Source organism: Xyrauchen texanus, chromosome 42 (genome assembly GCF_025860055.1).
Source record: "Xyrauchen texanus isolate HMW12.3.18 chromosome 42, RBS_HiC_50CHRs, whole genome shotgun sequence".
In the NCBI taxonomy this organism is placed as follows: Eukaryota; Metazoa; Chordata; class Actinopteri; order Cypriniformes; family Catostomidae; genus Xyrauchen; species Xyrauchen texanus.
This window is the reverse complement of record NC_068317.1, coordinates 26323568-26344056: the sequence shown is the minus strand read 5'-3', so window position 1 is coordinate 26344056 and position 20489 is coordinate 26323568. Positions and strand designations below refer to the sequence as shown.

The 20489-nt window shown below is 35.5% G+C and overlaps 2 protein-coding genes across 2 annotated transcripts in view; both read left to right on the top strand.

The window, feature by feature from the left end:
• The window catches only part of LOC127634981 (glycogen debranching enzyme-like), a 34574-nt gene extending 26123 nt beyond the window's left edge, over positions 1-8451 (top strand). The window contains exons 24-34 of the mRNA XM_052114763.1: positions 298-473; positions 1876-1978; positions 2064-2289; positions 3436-3553; positions 3669-3804; positions 3955-4067; positions 4567-4778; positions 7177-7274; positions 7476-7563; positions 7672-7805; positions 7949-8451. Of these exons, the coding sequence (XP_051970723.1) occupies positions 298-473; positions 1876-1978; positions 2064-2289; positions 3436-3553; positions 3669-3804; positions 3955-4067; positions 4567-4778; positions 7177-7274; positions 7476-7563; positions 7672-7805; positions 7949-8066 (1522 nt within the window). The 3' untranslated portion in view covers positions 8067-8451. The remainder of the gene's footprint in view (positions 1-297; positions 474-1875; positions 1979-2063; positions 2290-3435; positions 3554-3668; positions 3805-3954; positions 4068-4566; positions 4779-7176; positions 7275-7475; positions 7564-7671; positions 7806-7948) is intronic.
• Positions 8452-9915: 1464 nt separating this feature from the next.
• Positions 9916-20275, top strand: zgc:163022 (putative ferric-chelate reductase 1). Its single transcript, XM_052115139.1, has 16 exons — positions 9916-10009; positions 10126-10309; positions 12115-12251; positions 12337-12431; positions 12548-12644; positions 12772-12966; positions 13534-13635; positions 13817-13961; positions 14561-14668; positions 14754-14869; positions 17464-17550; positions 18198-18289; positions 18392-18450; positions 18715-18855; positions 19064-19089; positions 19231-20275. Exons 2-16 carry the CDS (start codon positions 10126-10128, stop codon positions 19321-19323), a joined length of 1677 nt encoding a protein of 558 aa, XP_051971099.1. The 5' UTR covers positions 9916-10009; the 3' UTR covers positions 19324-20275.
• Positions 20276-20489: the final 214 nt, after the last annotated feature.

Genomic DNA, 20489 nt, shown 5'->3' with positions numbered 1-20489 from the left:
TGTTGATGGAGAATGCATGCAATGCCGAAGCCTACTGTGGTCCATTTAACGTGTATAGATGCTGGAAGAAGCCTAGCTAGAATTTATACATATATAACTCCGTAAGTCTGACTTTGAGAAAATCAGACTGGTGTGATTACAGCTGGACTAAAGCTTTTACGTGACATTTTAAAAAGATGAATTATTGTTTTAGGCCCCTGAATGTACTGAGCGTCAGAATGTTTTTGTATTTTTACAATGTGAAGGGAGTTTTTTGTAAATGTGTGTACCTGTAAGTGTGTTTCTTTGAATTGGCAGCTTTGTTCAGAATGGTTCAACTCTGGTCAAGCAGCTGGCTCTGGGTTCGGTTCAGATGTGTGGGGTGGGATGTGTTCCAGCCCTGCCCCCCCTTTCCCCTGAACTTGAAGGCGTACCTGTCCGTCTCAACAATGCATCCAAACAAAAGGAGCAGTGTTGCGTGTCTCTTGCAGCAGGTTGGGCTCGCAAACCAGTTTTCTTTCTAGGAATTGAAATAGGTGGAACTGTTTATGTATACTTGATGAATTAAAGGAATTGTTTTCTCAACCTCATGTTCTCGACCCATATTAGTTTCTTTCTACCATGGAATACAAAAGTAGATTTTGGGTAGAATGTTATCCTAAGTCACCACCATTCACTTTCATTCCATCTTTTTTCTATACAATAAAAGAATATTGTGAAGCTGGATTTCTGTCCCTGAAATTCTACCTAAAATAGCCATTTGTGTTCCATGGAAGGCATACATTAATTTACTCGTTTGGAACAACATGAGGATGAGTAAATGATGACAGGATTTTCATTTATGGGTGAACTATACCTTTAAGTTTCAAGGCAAGGAAGGTTTTCCTTTAGTACAGATACAGTACAATTACTTCTATGCCATAAATAAAATTTCAGATGTAGCAGTGCAGGTTATTAGAGAGTCAAAGATGATGCACTATTATAAGGCGATGATTTTAGAGGCATGTGAATGAAATGGAATTAAATTATTGTCAGATAGAGATTTTTATGGCATGGGGAAAAATTAAATTGTATGTTTGTGGCGGTTTAATAAAAAAATCAACCAAGTTGGTGTCATTTAAAAAGCAATATGGGGTTATTTATGGAAAACTTGGAAATATGAGGATGTAGAGCAGTTCAATGGAAAGGAGGAGGCGAGAACCGGCTTGACGACATAAATAATAGTTTAATGAGAAACTTAAACAACAGACAAACATACACACGACAGACATGGTCCGTAAACGATCTCTTTCTCCCGCACAATCCTCCGCAATCGGCCTTTATCCCTCTCGGAGGCTTGATTAGCCTGATAAGGGACCGGTGTAGAATCACGACCCGGCCACGCCCTCCACCCTGCCTGAAAAAGTCATGGATATTATTACAATCTTAACACTCTATGACAAGTCATGGTAGGTTCTATAATGATCATACATTTTTCTAGTATGCTCTGCTCTAAAATATAAAAATATTAATTAATAATAATATAAAATGTTAAACTTTGCTCTTTGGTAGAGTAAGTTTAGCTAGCAAGCCATAATGATTTTTTTTATTTGTGAGCGAATCGTTCTTTTGAGTCTGTTCATGTCAATTAATCCATTGGTCTGGTTGATTCATTGTGTCATTTACAATTAAACTGTAATTTGGTCAGATTAGGCAAACAGAATGAAAATCTTAATTATGTGTATTTAGGATACGCAAAATGCTAGCTATGAAATGAACCTTAGCAAGACAAAGGAGTCGGGCATTTTATTCCAGATATTTAAAATGACATTGTGTTGAAAATGTAGATGAGTATCAGATAAAAGACAAAAATTCTAGAATTCTGCTTTGATGTACATCATTTGTACATCTTTGCAGGTTTACCCCATTTCTCCACCGGAATTTTCCGCTGCTGGGGGCGAGACACTTTCATAGCCCTGCGCGGTCTCATGCTTTTGACAGGGAGATACCTGGAGGCCAAGTAAGCAACAGATTTTCAAATGCATTGCATTCTATTGTTACAAATCACTCCTAAATTGTCCTCTTATCTGGTCTGTTTTTTACAGAAATATCATTTTGGCATTTGCTGGTACAATGCGCCACGGTCTGATCCCTAACCTGTTGGGTCTGGGTGTTGCAGCGCGGTATAACTGCCGTGATGCAGTATGGTGGTGGCTTCAATGTATCCAGGACTATTGTATCATTGTGCCTGAAGGCACAGACATTCTAACGTGTCCTGTGTCACGTATGTATCCCACTGACGATTCTGAGCCGCAGCCTCCGGGAACAGTGGTAAGGAGGAAGGAAACACAATATCTTACTGTTGCTTATGGAACTTTATGTATGGTTCAGTCTTAAAGGGATAGTTGGCCATTAAATGAAAATTCTGTCATTTATTCAACCTCATGCTGTTCCAAACCCATATGACTTTCTCTCTTCCGTGGAACAGAAAAGTAGATGTTAGACAGTATGTTAGTCTCTATAGTCATTATTCACATTCATTACATCGTTTTACCATGCAATGGAAGTGAATGGTGACTGATGCTAACTTTCTGCTAAACATCTCCTTTTGGGTTTCACAGAAAAAAGTAAGTCATACATGTGCAGAACAATATGAGGGTTTAATGATGGCATAATTTTCATTTTGGAGGACCTGTCCCTTTAAGAGGAGGCATAAGCAATGATTTTTTTTGGATTTCACCATTTATATTATCTTTTCCTACTTAAAGACCACATGAAATCCAAATGCAGTCATTTATTTGAAATCCATTTTGTATTATTATTACTTTTATGTGAAATCCAAATGTTTAGTCCATATTAGCATTTTGGTTACAATAAGGTTGCATTTGTTAACATTAGTAAATGCATTAGGTATCATCAGCTAACAATGTACAATATATGTTACTGCATTTATTAATCGTTATTTGATAAAAATACAAATGTGTATTGTTAGTTCATAATGTATTAACTCATTTTAACATAAACAACTTTTAATGTAAAAATGTATAAATATTTTTATTACATTAAAAAGTGCTGAAAATGCTTTGTTTACCATTAGTTCATGTTAACTATTATAGTTAAGTTAAGAAATAAAACCTTATAAGGGTTACTGCCATCTATATGCTACAGAAGATGTTACAAATTTAGCATATATATGCATTTAAAGTTCATAGTCTTTCTCATCTGGAAAAACAGACCAAAAACATGTTGATCACATTAAAACAAAAATAAAGGTTATTTGTGATATTTTCTGTAGAATCAGTCAAAATAACTTTTTACATAATATGCTAATATATGCACATTTTATAAGAGAATTAATTAATTGCAAATGGTAAACACTTAAATGGGTTCCATACATAAAATCTAGCTTGTATGTTTAATTTAATATGTCAAAGATTGACTAAAGGATATTAAGAGTTTGTTCATGAAATGTTTCAGGACCGAGACCAGCCATTGTATGTGGTGATTCAAGAGGCCATGCAGCGTCATATGCAGGGAATAGAATTCAGAGAGAGAAACGCTGGGCCGCAGATCGACCACAACATGCAAGATGAAGGCGAGTTATTTTGAATTCATGCACAGAGGAAACTGTTTGGCCTGGTTTGAATGTTGCAAAATGTCTGGAAACTGTCTCAAACTTACCTAGCTTTGTTTACTGTCCTATCCCACAGGCTTTAACGTGGAGGCAAAAGTAAATCCCGAGACAGGCTTTGTTTACGGTGGAAATAACTTCAACTGTGGGACATGGATGGACAAAATGGGGGAGAGTGACACAGCCCATAATAGAGGTGTTCCCGCCACACCCAGGTACTTTAGCTACTCACCAACATATCTGTCATGCTATATCTCAATAATAACGGTGGCTGCACTAATTTAACTACATTTAATTTGGCATTGAGCCTGGATGAATCAGTCCTTTGAATGTCAAGTGGGCGTTTTTGTTTTGTTTATGTGCAGAGATGGCTCTGCAGTGGAGATTGTTGGCTTGTGTAAGTCAGCAATGCGCTGGCTGATAAAGATGAATGACAATGCACTATTCCCATACTCCTCTGTTACCATAAACAGAGATGGTACGTCCTTTATAAAACACTCTCACAAGCAAATTTCACTCTACTGACATTTATCTGTCAAAATTTCACTCTGGCAGCATTTAACCTCATTTTCTGAGGATTCTGAAATGTTTTGGTTGTATTTTTTATAAGAAATTCTCAGTATTGTTGGTGACGTGGGCTGCAGGGTAGTGCACAAGGTCTGACTTGTTGCTTGATGGCACTTTTGTGTGGGTAATTTCTAGATTCCACCCGCCTCCCGCCACAGTTTCCTAATGGTTTTCCTCTTTCCTTAATAAAGAGCCCATATGAAAAATCCTCTGAAATGAGGCTAGATTTCCAGAATGTCATTTTGGTGGAGAGTGGATTAATGTTGCTATACATGGTCTTTTTTTAGCTTTGAGACTTACTGGACTGTTATGTATGGCTGCACTAAAACAATATATTCAATTGAGAGCATTTTAATCACTTTTTGTGAATGTTAAAGATTAACGGTGACCAATACAATGTGGTTTTCCAGGTAAAGAACTGTCGGTATCCTATAGGGAGTGGAATCAAAGGATCCAGGAGAATTTTGAAAAGATGTTCTATGTGTCAGATGACCCTTCAGACCCAAATGAGCAGCATCCTGAACTGGTCCACAAGCGATGCATTTACAAAGACAGTTACGGGGCCTCCAGTCCCTGGTGTGATTACCAGCTCAGGCCTAACTTTATCATCGCCATGGTGGTGGTGAGTCTACGTTCAGCCTGATGATATCAGACATTGTAGACTACAGAAGTAAGCTGTTCGTTAAATGGTCAACCATCCAGCATTTTCCAAAATCCATCTTGACTAAGTTAAAGGAATTTTCCACGTTCAATACAAGTTAAGCTCAATCGACAGCATTTGACAGCAATCCCTCCATTTCTGTAAAAAAGCAAAAATCTAGGTTACAGTGAGGCATTTACAGCGGAAGTGAATGGGGACAATTTTTGGAGGGTTTAAAGGCAGAAATGTAAAGCTTAGAATTGCATAAAAGCACTTAATGATTCTCTAAAACCATGTGTATTGTTTAAACTGTAAAATTGTTTACATTTACGTTTTTACGGTAGACTACTGTTCTAGGCATATTAACTTTTAGTTATTTGTCATCGACATTACTTAATTATGGAAAACAAGTAAAATCGGATACAACTTTACACAGAAAAAAGGTTAGGAAGTGATTTTATCACCCTAATGTGATAAAATGTCTTGTGGCTATAACTTTGAAACAGTGAGTATTTTAATGTTTACAGATTCCATGTCAATTCCATTGTAAGTGCCTCACTGTAACCTAGATTTGTGCTTATTTTAATCCTCCTTTAATCTTAAGAAACTGCACCCTCCTTTTGTCCTTCTTGGTCATTTTTGACCTGTATTGAAAACCATTCAAAATGCATATATTCTTGATTAGTATACAATGGCACAAAAGATCCCCCTTAACAAAAATCTGTTTTATTGTAGTCCCAACGTGTATAATTATAGGGGGAAAAATTAGATATGCTGAATATTCATGTTTTTTTTTTTAAGAATTCAATTTTTTTAAGAATTTTCTAAAAATAAAAAAAAATAAAGTTTAAAAACTTGGCAAACATTGGCCAAGGATGTCTCAATTTACATTTATTTCAATCACTTTTGGCATTTTATAATATCTTAACCATACAGCAATGTCTAAATTATTCTGCTTGTAAATAATCAACAGCATACATTTTAGAGTTACAATTTTAGTACATGCCTATTTCACAAGTGAATATCCATTGCCTTTTCCATAAGTCAAAATTGGCTCAATTTGCACATCCATAACAACAAATCCATTCGGTAGCACTTTACAATAAGGTTCCATTTGTTAACATTAGTTAACAATAATAGTTAACATGAACTAACAATGAACAATAATTTGACAGCATTTATATTTCTTTGTTAATGTTACCATTATGATATATGTTAATATTAGTTAATGAATTATGAACTTACATGAACTTAAAATGAACAATTGTATTTTTATTTTATTAAACATTCACAAAGATTTATAAATGCTGTAAAAATATAATGTTAATTGGTTGTTTATGATAATTAATGCATTAACTAATGTTAATGAATGGAGCCTTATTGTTAAGTGTTACCATCCATTCCTTCCCACTAAGTGTTAAAGGGGTTTAGAAAGATAAAATTCTTTCTGACATCTAATGTTTTAGCAGAAAATTATATTCAATATGTATTTTACTATTGGGGGCATTTAGCCCCTTAGTACCCTATTATCTAAAATCATGTTATTAAGCTCATTTACTAACATATTACCTACTAACATAATACAGTTAAAAACTGATTGTGTACGCGGACAAGTGCATGTGTGCACAAAATATGCAGTATGGGGCTAGGGGCTAAATTATTTGAAATATATGTAGGTTAAATTTGACTGAAATATTTACCAAAAAAAGATTTAAAGTTTTTAAACATCTAGTATGTCAGAAGGTGAAAGGTCACAAATGGTTCTGCCCATAGGTGTCAAAACTGACTCATTAAGACAAAGGAAGGAACAATTGGTTATATAATATAAACAAAATAATAATACTATTTTGTTTGTTTTGATGGTCTTGACAATGTCACAATGTTAGGTTCCAGTACCAAAATCTATGCAATATTTGTAATGTATTCTTTTCTTGTCCTGGGGTAAAAATGACCCTAAGATATTAAGAGTGTTAAAGAAAACATTCTGCCACAATTGCTGTCTATTGAGCCTCACTTGTAATGAATTCTAAATATCCCTTTAAGGTTGTATGACGAGGTTGTTGTTGGTTTGTTCCTGATCCAAGATTAGCTTGGACCAACTAATGACTACCTTAGACCAGTTAGAAACCAGCTACCATGTTCCAAAACACAGCTACAGGATTAAAACTGATTTTCCAGCAGAGTTAATAGAATAGTTCACATAAAAATGGAAATTCTATTATAATTTACTCACCACCATGTTGTTCAAAACCTGTATGATGTATATGATTTTTTTTTAATCTTTCATGGAAAAGAAAATTAAAATAGGTGATGATGACAGAATTGTACTTTTGTGGGGGGGAGTTGGGCTATTCTCTCATGCAGTACTTTCTTTTACCAGGCACCAGAGTTGTTTACAGTGGAAAGGGCCTGGAAGGCATTAGAGATTGTTGAAAAGAAGCTATTAGGTCCTTTGGGAATAAAAACGCTGGACCCAGAGTGAGTAAAAACAACACCTGCCACTGTTGACTTACAGTAGTTGCATTCATTGTGCTACCTGTGTGCAGAGTGCGCTCTTCAGGTTGGGTGCCCGGACACAGTTTGATAAAACAAGTTCTCTTTGTCCAGAACTATCTGCTTCTGTGAAGTCATTATATGTTGAATCCTCTGTTGTTGGTGTTTCTTTGTTTGTCCTGACAGTGATACCGTGTACTGTGGTGCCTATGACAATGCCCTGGATAATGACAACTACAACTGTGCAAAAGGATTCAATTATCACCAAGGACCTGTATGTTTTCATACATTAAGCATATATTTTAGGATCACCAAATTGTCTGACAATAAGAGATTTATTTTGGTTCTTATAACTGCACATACTTTATCATTTCATTTTCAGGAATGGCTTTGGCCAGTTGGATACTTCCTACGAGCCAAACTTTACTTTGCTAAGAAAACGGGCCAGGAGAAATACAATGAAACCGTGTACCTGGTGAAGAATGTCCTATCCAGACTTTATGTCCATTTAGAAAGGTAGACCTCATATAGATAGACAAAAACAAAAGATATACACATTTCATTTCAGAACCATGGATTGATCTGAATTGAATAATATATAATTTTAGTGGCTTGTGCAGTATGCAGTTATTCACATCTATATATTCTTTCTGATATAGATCACCTTGGAAAGGCTTACCTGAGCTGACCAACGAAAGCGGACAGTACTGCCCTTTCAGTTGTGAAACACAGGCATGGTCCATCGCTACTGTTCTGGAGGCCCTGTATGATCTATGATGTCATGCAAGGACCTTGTAGATTGAACCAACCTCTTGCCACGAGCCTGAGAATTTCAGAGGACATTGTTTAACATTCAGAAAATTGTGAAGACACAAATGTGTGTTTTTCTTGTGTTTGTTAGAAATGGAAACCCTTCTACATTTTGACTGTGTAAACTCACTTTTAGAGAGGTTTAATAGTTTCAGCTTTGTCCCGTGTACAGTTCAATTTTTGTTTGTATTTTGGACAAATTGATTACAATCAAACTTCAGATTATGTTTATTTGTTTGTTGGTTTAGAAAATGATTTATGCACATTTATGACAGCTTTGCTCAGCTTACTGGCCTATCAAGGAAAATAGTATTGATAATATACAGTACTTATATTCTGCATTCATTCTGTATTCTCCAAATTCATTAAACTATTAAAGGTCTAAAGCAGTCTTTCATTATTTGCTATATCATGGTTGCTTCATTACTTGACCCATAGAGCAACAAAAGCTCATTGTTCAGCCTTCATAAAAATACATTGCAAAAAAACACTTGAGGTGAGATGACGTACACATTTTATTCTGACGTCTCACTTGCCTTTTAGCATACTGAATGTCCCAAATCTCTCTCTCTCTCTCTCTCTCTCTCTCTCTCTCTCTCTCTCTCTCTCTCTCTATTTGAACTATTCTTCAACTATTTTTAGAAACTTGGGTTATTTGTGCCCACTTTTGGATCTTAGAGCCATCCAAAATTAAACAAAATTTAAATATAACAATCCAACTTTAAAGAGGTTTTTCCTTTTAGTACGTTCCTTATCTGACGGATTAATTGTGCAATGCTTGTCCTTCCCTTTTCTAGCTATTCAGAAAAAAAACCATACTGCATTGTTGGAATTTAAACTGCAATCTAATTTTATAGAAACCAAATACTATGCTGTTTCCAACATGCTTGTCCAAGACCGTGGTGCCATATAAGGACGATACATGCTGACATTCTACTCAGATTGTGCCATTAAACAGATTTTCTTTACACACTACCAGTCAAAAGTTTTGAAACACTTGACTGAAATGTTTCACATGATCTTACAAATCTTTTGATCTGAAGGCGTGTGATTAAATGTTTGAAATTTGTTTTGTAGACAAAAATATAATTGTGCACCATATTAATTTATTTCATTATAAAACTAATATATATAAAAAAAGTTTTTGAAATTAACTGAAATTGATGAATTAAGGACCAAATAATTAAGAAAAGAAGCCAATAAGTGCCCAACATAGATGGGAACTCCTTCAATACTGTATAAAAAGCATCCCAGGGTGATACCTCAAGAAGTTGGTTGAGAAAATGTCAAGAGTGCACTTTGAAGATGCTAAAATATAACACAGTTTTGATTTATTTTGGATTTTGTTTAGTCGCAACATAATTCCCATATTTCCATTTTATGTTATTCCATAGTTTGATGACTTTACTATTATTCTAAAATGTGAAGAAAAAAAATTATAATACAGAATGATTGTTTCAAAACATTTGACAGGTAGTATATTTTTCCACTGTACAATTTTCGACCGTGGTTCAAAGTTGGCAACATTTCACAAAACCATCCCCTTTTTATTTCTATTATCGGAGCAATTGTATGTCATAAAATCTTGTTGGACAAATAATTCAATTGAGGTAAAGAAAGACTGAGAAACAACATGCACTAATAATTGTGAGAGCACTTTTAATTACACCTTATAATAGTTTAGTTGACCATATTGGGCACAAGTTAAAATAGCACTTGAGTCATGCGCTAGATTTCGTGATATTCCGCTGTTACGTCACACCATTAATTACCTGTTCAGGTAAATCAACGCCCACCATGACATGACACTATCCGCACTGTTACAACTGGCTGGATTCACGAGCACACTCAGTTTCAGCCAAAACTTGGAAACAACAATTGCCTTATCCACTACATTTTCCTTTGAAAAGGTTCATTTTAACGAAATATAGCCTACCATTCTCTCATTTTTTAAGTCGTCGTTTATTAGTACATCTATTAACACGTGCTGTTGTTTTTTATGTTTACATTGTATATCTGGTCCCAGATGCTGGTGCTGATTCTCCTCTCAGCCTGTGTTGGCGTCGTGCAGTCATATAAGAGCGGACAGGTTAGCGGTGTGTGTGACTCTATGACACCCCGACACTCAACACACACCGCACAGACCAGTACCTCTCCGTTCACTGTTACTGCTGACAAGAATATCTTTACAGATGGCGAAGAAATCACAGGTGCGGCTGTTTTTCTGTTGTATGAGTGATAGAGAACATACATTTCTTTCTCAGGTTTGGGCTATTTAGGAATCTATCGTCAGTAATTGTTATCAATATTACTTATATTAGCCTATATAACTACGATATGCTACAGATATGATATGTTGAAGTGTTGTCTGTTTAAGTTGTTAAAGATAATTTGTTAGATATGCTAAACTCAAATATTGAAGAAATATATTCGTAGTAGACCTATATATCCATACTAAATATGCTATATCCTATTATATTAAAGCTATTGGCATTTACTACCTACCAGCCTAAGTTTAACAAATAATTAATAGTTGATTAAACAGCATGTAGACTAAATTTAGAAATAAAATAGTATAGCATACTAAATAAAATATCCTATACTATACTTAAGCAATATTACAATGCAGCCTAAGACTTTTTTCTGTGTCCAATTTGATATGTATATATATATATATATATATATATATATATATATATATATATATATATATATAGTTATTTATTTATTTACAATATCACATGAGCAAGAGTGCGATATGGCACTACATCAGCACTGCTGTAATTTGGTCGCAGGCAGAGTGCTGTATGTAATCACAGCAAGTTGATATGGCTTATATACAACAGTTCAATGAACGTAAATAAATAATAAAAAAATAAAAAATAGGAAAAATTGAGTAGTCATAAAAACCCATTTGTGCGTAGAACTACTTTATTACGTGGCGGATCAGAATCTTCCATTGCTGGTTCAAACCAAATGATGCATCACACCCTTCCTTAGTAATTCAAAAAGTTCACTTCAGAAATAGTATCACGGCTAGTTATTGGATAAGCAAGGATGGCTGGATGGATGTGTTTGTGTTTGTGTGTGTGTGTGTGTGTGTGTGTGTGTGTGTGTGTGAGTGTGTGTGAGAGAGAGAGAGAGAGAGAGACACAGAGAGACACAGAGAGACAGAGAGAGACAGAGAGAGACAGAGACAGAGAGAGAGAGACAGAGAGAGAGAGAGAGAGAGAGAGAGAGAGAGACACAGAGAGAGACACAGAGAGAGACACAGAGCATGTGCAATATCCTGTTGCTACTCCCAAGCAGAGAAGATTAGCTTTCTCAGTGGTAAAATAGCAGTCCAAGAGGGGGTATTTCTCCCTATAGTTGTAGCCGGTGCACAACAGTCATTCACTTTAGAAACCGCAATCTCCTCCATTTTAAACAGTGTGTTCACTCCAATGTGGAAAGTTCGATAAGAGGTAGGCACCTTCAGTTTGTGTAATTAATCAGTCTGTTGTGTCTCTCAGCTGTGATAAACTGAAGATAGTTGAAAGCCGTTTAATAGCTATATCCTACCTTTAGTAGTAGTGATATAAGCGATCCTATAGTGCTGTATGTAAACACTGGATGAAGTGGCTTCACTTCACATCACCTAAATAGCTCATATGGCACATTAAAATTAGCTTTTGCCACCACCTGCTGGCTAACATATGAAATGTAAAATATAGCTCTTAACAGATCTGCACTGCTCTTACACTTTAGTTTAGAATGGCACAAACACAAGAGAAGTGATACACACACACATTGAAGCGTCCGAGTGCTGGTGGTGTCAGCCCAAGGACACTTTGACATGTGGAGTCATGTGGGCTGGGAATTGAACCACCAACCATGCAATTAGTGGACAACCCGCTCTACCACCTGAGCCACAGCCGCCCCAATGATGCTTAGATGCTTATTATCAGTTCGTATATGTTTGTGCAGGGTCTCATTTTATGTTAGAAAGTTCATGGAACTGTTCTTGCTTTCTCAGTAACACTAAGCGCACCATCTACAGTGGTATTTGAAGGGTTTATGCTACAAGCACGAAAAGTCGGATCGAGCACTCCGATTGGCACTTTTACTGTGATGCCCACTGGTTCGCAAGGCCTCCCCTGCAATGGAGTGGCTGTGAGTTTATATATATTTACAGTATATTATATATTAACAAATATTTATTTAAAATGTTTCTCATATTATATTACATTATATTCAGAATAGAGCAGTTTCTCACACATCAGACAATGGAAAGACTTCAATACAGACTAAATGGAAGGCCCCTACATCTGAACTTGGCAATATAGAGTTCAGGTATTCATTTTACTTCGTCATTGGTTTATTGTTTATTATTTACAATTTATATGATACTATTGTTTGTAAATGTTACATTGTGATTTGCAAGTGAGTATTATGGTTTGTTGTTCCAGAGCAACATTTGCACAAAAATTTGAAACCTTTTGGGTTGGTGTCAAAAGCTCGGTGATAACATATAATGGTACAGGGACTGCTACTGTGGCCCCAACCGTAAGTTTTAATTCCTTGTCTGAACTTACACAAATATGAAATGCAGTAATTATCCGTGGTACTGTTTTTTTTATTTTTTTTTATGTTGTTGTATATTTAGCATAAATAATATAATAAATCACCGTAGGTGCCTACAGTAAATTCTGAGTGTGGGAAAAGCAAAGTCTGTTTCAGTCAGCCCAGCAACTGTGACCCATTGACCAATACAGACTGTTACTTCATGTCAGTTCGGACAGCAACTAATCAATCACAGATGGAGATTGAAATAATTGGCAAGGCTGATGGATACGTGGCAACTGGATTTTCAGATGACCAAAACATGGTATGTCTTATTTATTTAAATTCTGTTTTCACACCAGTCTATTATTATGGTATTATCTATTTCAGATAACCGCACCCATAAACGGCACACAAAAACAAAACAAAATGTTTTTGGCCACTTTACATTTTCTAAGTGGTAATTTCTTGGCCAGAATAACCTGCAATAAGGACCTAACATGAGCTGTGTCTATACACAGTAAACATAATAATACACCCAAGTGTGTGCCAGACATATTACATTTCTCATGAAACATGAGATGCTTATCTTCATATGATACACTGTCCAAACATAAACAAAGCCCGTTTATGGGTGCGGAACAATATTGCAATGCGTATAAGCAGTGTTATTTACAGTATGAGCGCAGAAAAGATTATTTCACAAAATTTGTTTTAATGTTGATGAATCCGGATTATTCTATATTTGGGAACACATGCCCACAATAAGTAATTATCAATAAACAGGATTTCTGTGTGAAATTATTAACATTACGTACAATTTCGTATGGGGAGAGAATCAGACCATGTTACATTCAAATGGTTTTAAAAAGTGTTTTGATCCTATTTCAAGGGCAATGATGACATCTATATCTGTGGGAAGGACATAAGCGGCGTCCTCCAAGTGCAACATGCTTTTTCCACTGGAAAAGTTGCTCCAAATATTCTTCAGCTGGTACAGTTTGCTTCCACTCCACTACTCTACCACCATTGATGACATTAATTTGTTTGATAAGATATCATCACTTACATATATTCTACATCAGCAGCGGTTCTAGCCTCATTCCTCAACCAGCAAGATTAGATATGTCATGTCACCCATGCCTAAATCCACCCCTGTTGTACATGATTTATAGGGGAATGTGTCTGACATCAAGAAAGCGCTGACAAATGGAGTTATCAATTGTTCTTTCACGACTCGTAATTCCATAAGCACAGGAAGTAGAGCAGCGTCTTCTAGTGAGTACTTCCTCATGATTGCGTCAGGATCCTCCAATCAAGGTATGTGCAAGAGCCTGATTTATACAAGCAACATGAAATCAATAATCCAACCAAAAAAACGGCAAGAAAATTTATTTCGTAGAACGCTTACATTGTCCTTTAATGTACTTAAGTATTTCGTCAGTTCGTAGTTTTGTACATTAAATGAATAGTTCACGCCCAATTTTTTTCTGCTATCATTTTCTCACCCTTATGTTGTTCCAAACCCATATGACTTTCTTTCATGAAACACAAAAGAAGTTAAGCAGAATGTTCACAAATTTGGAATATTCAGAAGCATGGAAGGCAAAATATTTAGCATGGAATATAATGGAAATTTCTCACGATAAGTTTTTTATGGCTTCAGATGATTTGGAATATATCACACGAGACTTATGGACTACTTTTGTGGACCGGCAGGGACAAACGGTCACAAAATGTGACCATTTAGATGCATAAGTGCTTGACAGCCCCTAGTCATAACATGCTATTGCATGGAAAAGAGTACCATGAACATTTCTCCTTTTGTGTTCCATGGAGGATCGCGAGGAATTTAAACAACTTAAGAAAGTGTTAATGATGAAAAAATTTCTTTTAACTGAGGAATTATTTACTTGTAGGTAAAATCACGTTACATACAAATAAATACGTCAGTGCTAGCAAGGCTAATTTGCTGAATCCAGAACTGATCATCAGTGAACAACTGCCAGCAATCCTTAAAGCACATGGTGAGTACATCATGATTGGCATTGGATCCACATTGGTGCGTAACATCAGAATGATTTTGGTCCTAATGATACTGTTCTGGTCCAGGTGCCCTGATGTTAATATCCTGGATGACCACTGGCAGTTTAGGGATGATCATAGCACGCTATTTAAAGGCGGTTGCCAAAGGAAAAGGCTGCTGCGGTAAAGATTTCTGGTTTTTGGTGAGTTGATTGTTTGATCTGTTATCCTTACAATAGAACATTTTTTCTAAGTCCTGCTAACTTGGACCCCCTTATCTAACACGCCTGATTCAGCTCATCAGCTCATCCGAAGAGTGAATTGGGTGTGTTAGAAAATACGTGTTCTACAGCCAATCCCATGTTGAACTATGTATTATATCAGCATACAAGAGGGAGCAAGTATTTGCTGAATGTTGTGCAGTAATATGCATGTGTGCAGTTAAGATAAGCAATATATGATATATGATATGATAAGAAGGTAGTTAAGGGGATGCATAACCCTTCAACTTTCATGACTTTCATATAACAGTCAGTAGTGCCATTTTTGGTGGCAACAGCACCTTATTTGGTAGCACTGGTGGGGGGTGGCCGTCTGTGACATAAAAACAAGTGCAGTTAGAAATAATATAGCATATATTGCCCCCCGGTAATGGTCATTCAACATGAAGGAATATATTTTGAGCTGGTATGCAGATGTACAGTACATTTACTGGTATCAACAGCAGAAAGGATTTCTTTAACACATAAAGATGTACCAAATGTATATAGGGCTTAATTATTCTGAAGTATTATTCAGAAATCTACAATTAGCGAGCATTAGAAGAGAACAGATTTTATAGACAAGGAAAACTAGATAGGTCCATTATTCAGTAAGGTCCAGGCTTTAAAGCCATTGATTCTATTTTGCTTTTGTCCTTATGAAAATGTATTTTTTAAATGGTTTAAACCATTTCATTTGTAACAAAACCATGGTAACCTCAGTTAAAAACAAGTATTGATCATAACTACCATGGTTAAACATGATGTCTACTGTATAAAACAAACTATGGCATTTTTGTAATGAAAAACAGTATCCTAAACACTTTTGAAAAACAAAATACTAAACAAAAATAAATGGTATTCCTTCACTCCCATAATGTAGCATATTATACATTTAATGTAGTAATAAAATATTTATTATAAATGTACTGTATATTTAAAATACTATAGTTAATACAGTTAGTGTTACTATAGTAACCTGTCATGTTTTTAAAGGTGGAGATATGTGAAAAGTTTGCTCATTTCTGTAGACGTCACAGTGTTTCTCGGCTTCAATGCTGTTTAGTATGTTGGGCCATTTAATGTGGTTTTAAACTTGTTTGCTCACACTTTGCTCACGTGCATCTCACTGGTATGGGGGCATTTCTTTTTCATAGGGGGCACAGTTTTTTATGATCTGAGACACAGAAATAGACCAAAACAATATCCACTCCACAATACAAGACAACGCAGTCATTAGTTCTTGAAATAGATATATAGTCCAGCCTACAACAGTTGCGATAAATTAATAAATGACATGACAGCCCATTTGCATTCATGGAACATACAGTATAAGCCTCCTACTGCCTCACTCTCCACTCTGATTTGCACTCTGTTGATGTGTTATTTTAAGTTACCCTTGGGGGGATCAGTGCTTCTTTGAGTTTGGTCTGGTCCTGTTGCATCGGATAGCTTGAGCAGGTTACAAAATCATGTTTAAGCAAAGAATGGAAATTATTTCCAAATGCTTATTTTTTAATTGATCCTTACTTGCTTAACGGGGGCACAATGTGTCATTTGGAGGAGCACTGGCTCTAATGCCTGTCCTTAGTGATGGGTCAGTGGTGCTGTAATGATTTATTCTGCGCATTGAGATTTGTGAGTAACACACCTGCTCTGCAGTGCTCTGTCCATTGAAAAAGTTTTGTTCCACTTTTGACATGTTTGCCATTTGCCATTTTATTGCTGTAACAGATAATGGCACCGGCACTGGCAGGGACAAACGGTCGCAAAATGTGACCATTTAGATGCATAAGTGTGCATCTAAATAGTAAATGCCCATTTTGCACTGCACACGCTGGCGCTACTCCTAACAAGACAAATAATCGATGTTGAACGTTAATTTAGATGTGTCCAGTGTTGACAGCCTCAAGCTGCTTTTTCAGTCTGCTTCAAGTTGCTCTCACTATCTCTCTCTCTCTCTCTCTCTCTCTCTGTATAGACCTTATTCACGCTAGCGCCATTTTTAATGGGTATTACAACAAGTGTGTGAGGGATAGACTTACAGTCTCTTGAATGGCACAAATGTATATAGCTGTATAAATCTCCTAGCTCAAATCTGATTTTCCAAAACTCATGTTGTCTGGAGTTCTTTGTATACTGAATGTTCTTGGACAGATATTTGATCAATGCTTTGTCTGTGGAACGATCCAAAAACTCTTTAAATTGCAGTACAGCCCATTGGAGAGACTGTAAGTTGTCAAGCCTCATTGTCATTCCCATTACTATTATAATTAATATTGTAATTACATTATGTAATGCTTAACAGAACATTATTTAGTGTATATTCAGATTAAAGCTGTGATTCATATTTACGTTCATATTCTTATTTGAATGTACATGAACTATATTGCTTATTATGTGATGCTGTTCATGATTTGTTGATGAAAGTGATACAAATTGTGTTAGGTCTGTAGTAAGTTTAACCAAATTAAATGTGTTCATAAGGACATGCAGTGAGCATGAAAAATCAATATGATTTATTTGTTGTTCCACAGGCTCATGTGACACTGATGTCCATCTCAGTTACTGCCACAGCAATTGCATTCATACTGGTGTTTTCCCATGCCCAGGATTGGAGTGGGGTAAATAAAAATACATACAATGATATATGGCACATGACTTACATGCATACATACATACATACAGTACAGTATACACTTACAGCGATGGAATGATTCACATATATTGCCATAATGTTCTGATTGGGATGTACAAAAAACCAAGGCCCCTTTAATAGCTTGATAAAAAAACTTAACATTGAAGTATCAGATTAATACTTCTTGAATTATTCTAATCGTACGAGAACTGATTGTAAACAAATTTCAGCTTGAAAACATTGGTGGTTTTAGAGATCCTTCCATATCTACTAAATATTGAATAAATGCAATGAAATGTCAAATGCTAATAATTTCTGATTGATCTGAACACTATAGAAGTACAATCTATACTCCTGGCAGTTATTCATTTTGATATATAAAGTATGGTGTAAATCGACCCTTAAGAGAAATAATGTAATGTTACTATACTGGATAAAAAACACCTTTTTGGACACTACAGGACTGCTCTATGGTATAACAGGGATAAGATTTGCCTACTGGCTTTTGATTGTGTTAAGTAAAAATAATGGAAATAGCAGCATTATGGCATCTGTTCTATTAGTCACATGTTTGATATGAAGTGCCTCATGTTTACAGTATTTGCAGTAATTCAGTATCATATCTGTGTTTAGGGGGCCCATCCTGTACTGGGCTGTTTGGTAATGATTCTCAGTCTTATTCAGCCAATTGTTGCTGCTTTTCGTTGTGAGCCGCAACATGAAAGGTTAGACAACATCCACCTCTCCTATCTAACCAAATAAGAGATAAGAGTGAAGTAAAGATAAGATTATATAGCACACTTTGATATTTGTATTTATTTTTGCAGGAGATTCATCTTCAACTGGGCTCATTCCTTCATTGCTTTAGCTGTCAAAGGCCTTGCAGGTATGAAAACAAAGTTATTGTTGATAGTCACACAGTTGCTTTGTTTGAAACCTTATTACTTCCTAAGTAATCTAAGTACTTCAATAGCAGGTACTCATCGTACCTCATTACCTTTTTCATCATCATCATTTTTTGTATTTATATACTGTATAAACATTTGCATATACAAGAATTACTGCTATTTTGAAGGTTTTAAAAGTTTCTTAATGACTTTTTATACTGCTTTTCAAAATCTAAAATCTTTCTTTTCATTTTGTATCACAGTGGCTGCAATTTTCACTGGTCTGTCACTGATTGAAAGCTCTGAGGAGGATGATTGGATGTTGAAAGTTATGGGAGGTTTTGTTGCCTGGGAGGCCCTGATGTTTATTCTACAGGATCTGAACATGCGCTCTAAAAAACAAGGTAACACTGCCAACGCTGTTAATGTTTAGATTAAGGTAGCATTTATTGTATATATTGATTGCTGCATAATAGCAACTTTGTGTTAAGGGGATTTTAGATACTCCGCTTTGCATTATGCCAAAGAACCCCCCTTACCCATAGTAAAACCACTGTAATGCACAGAGGCTTATTGCTTTATTTGCTGATAAAGTTGTGTATTCTGTTTCAGATTCTGAGATCTGCTCTTTTGATGGGGTAAGTCAAACATGAAATGTCTCATCTTGTTTTATATCCTAAATACAGTAATTAAATAAACTACACATATAAAGTAATAATTAAGAGTGACATATTTCTTGTTCTTTATTTATATGTTGTTTTTTTCCTTGTTATGAACAGATAAGCCCTGAAATTGTCCTGCTTATCCTGTTTCTACTGGGAAACCTGGCCTTCTTGATAGCACTTCTTGTTGGAATAGGCAGAGCAGGTTAAGAAAGTCCAATATGCCATAGCCAGATTTTGTATGAGTATTTTAATAAAAGCTATTTGTTTATATTTTCTAATTAACTCAAGATGTCATCATTTCTATTTCCATATACTCTAAGCCCAGAATAAACTTGACTCTTTTACATAATGTTTGTTATGTTTCAGTTCGTACGGTCATCTTTCTGGGTTAATACTAATTAGAGATTAACTATAACCATTGTGCCTTTGAGAAAAGACCTTAACTGTGCGTTGCTAGGAGAGAGTCCTCACAGTGACTGTAAGATCACTGTGAGATGCTCCATGAGATGAAAGAACAATTGTGAAAATTGAGATGCCTTAAATGTCAAAATGCAATCGTCAATTGCAAAATGTTTGCTTTAAACATTGGAAGACATTGTAACTTTTATTCATGTTTGTTGAATGTTTTAAATACAGTTAACATATACTGTATAGAGATATTTTATTGTCAGAAGTCGTACAGATGTAGACCAACATGAGAGTGAGTAAATGATGCCAGAGTGTTAATTTTGTGGTGAATCCTGTTCAGTGAACTATGTTTTGTAATTTGATCAGAACAAAAGTGAATCAACCACTAGATGGCAGTGTCATATCTATTATTGTTTAGTTCCAAGCAACTAATATTTGTAATGTACATATCCAAAACAAATCAGGAGATTAATTATTTTACGGAAATGTATTCTGACATTTTATAGACCATTAAATGGAACTGTTTTTATTTATTTCCTGCATTCATAATTGATGAAATGCTGAGACAAATCCAGGAAAGATGAAGTCTTATACTGAAAGACTGAACTAGTTAAATCAGACCAATCCGTAAAACAAGAAGTATGATTCAAATCAGAAAAGTGTTTTATACATTAACAAAGGTCTTTTATTGCTTTTTATACTTGTACTAATGAACAACTCTGCTATTAAAGTCAACATAAAATGGCTTTTATTTCACAACCCATATTATTTCTGTGATTTATTTATGAGTGACACAAGATATTCAACAGCAAAAACATAGGGTAGTACTTAATTGTATCTATTGAAAATGTATTGGATTATGAAAAGTGGTCAGGTGTGCAAATAGCATCTAACACTATTTGCCCTTAGTGCAAAGAGTATTTACACTACAGTAAGCATCAAAAGTCTCTGCCTTTTACTTGCAC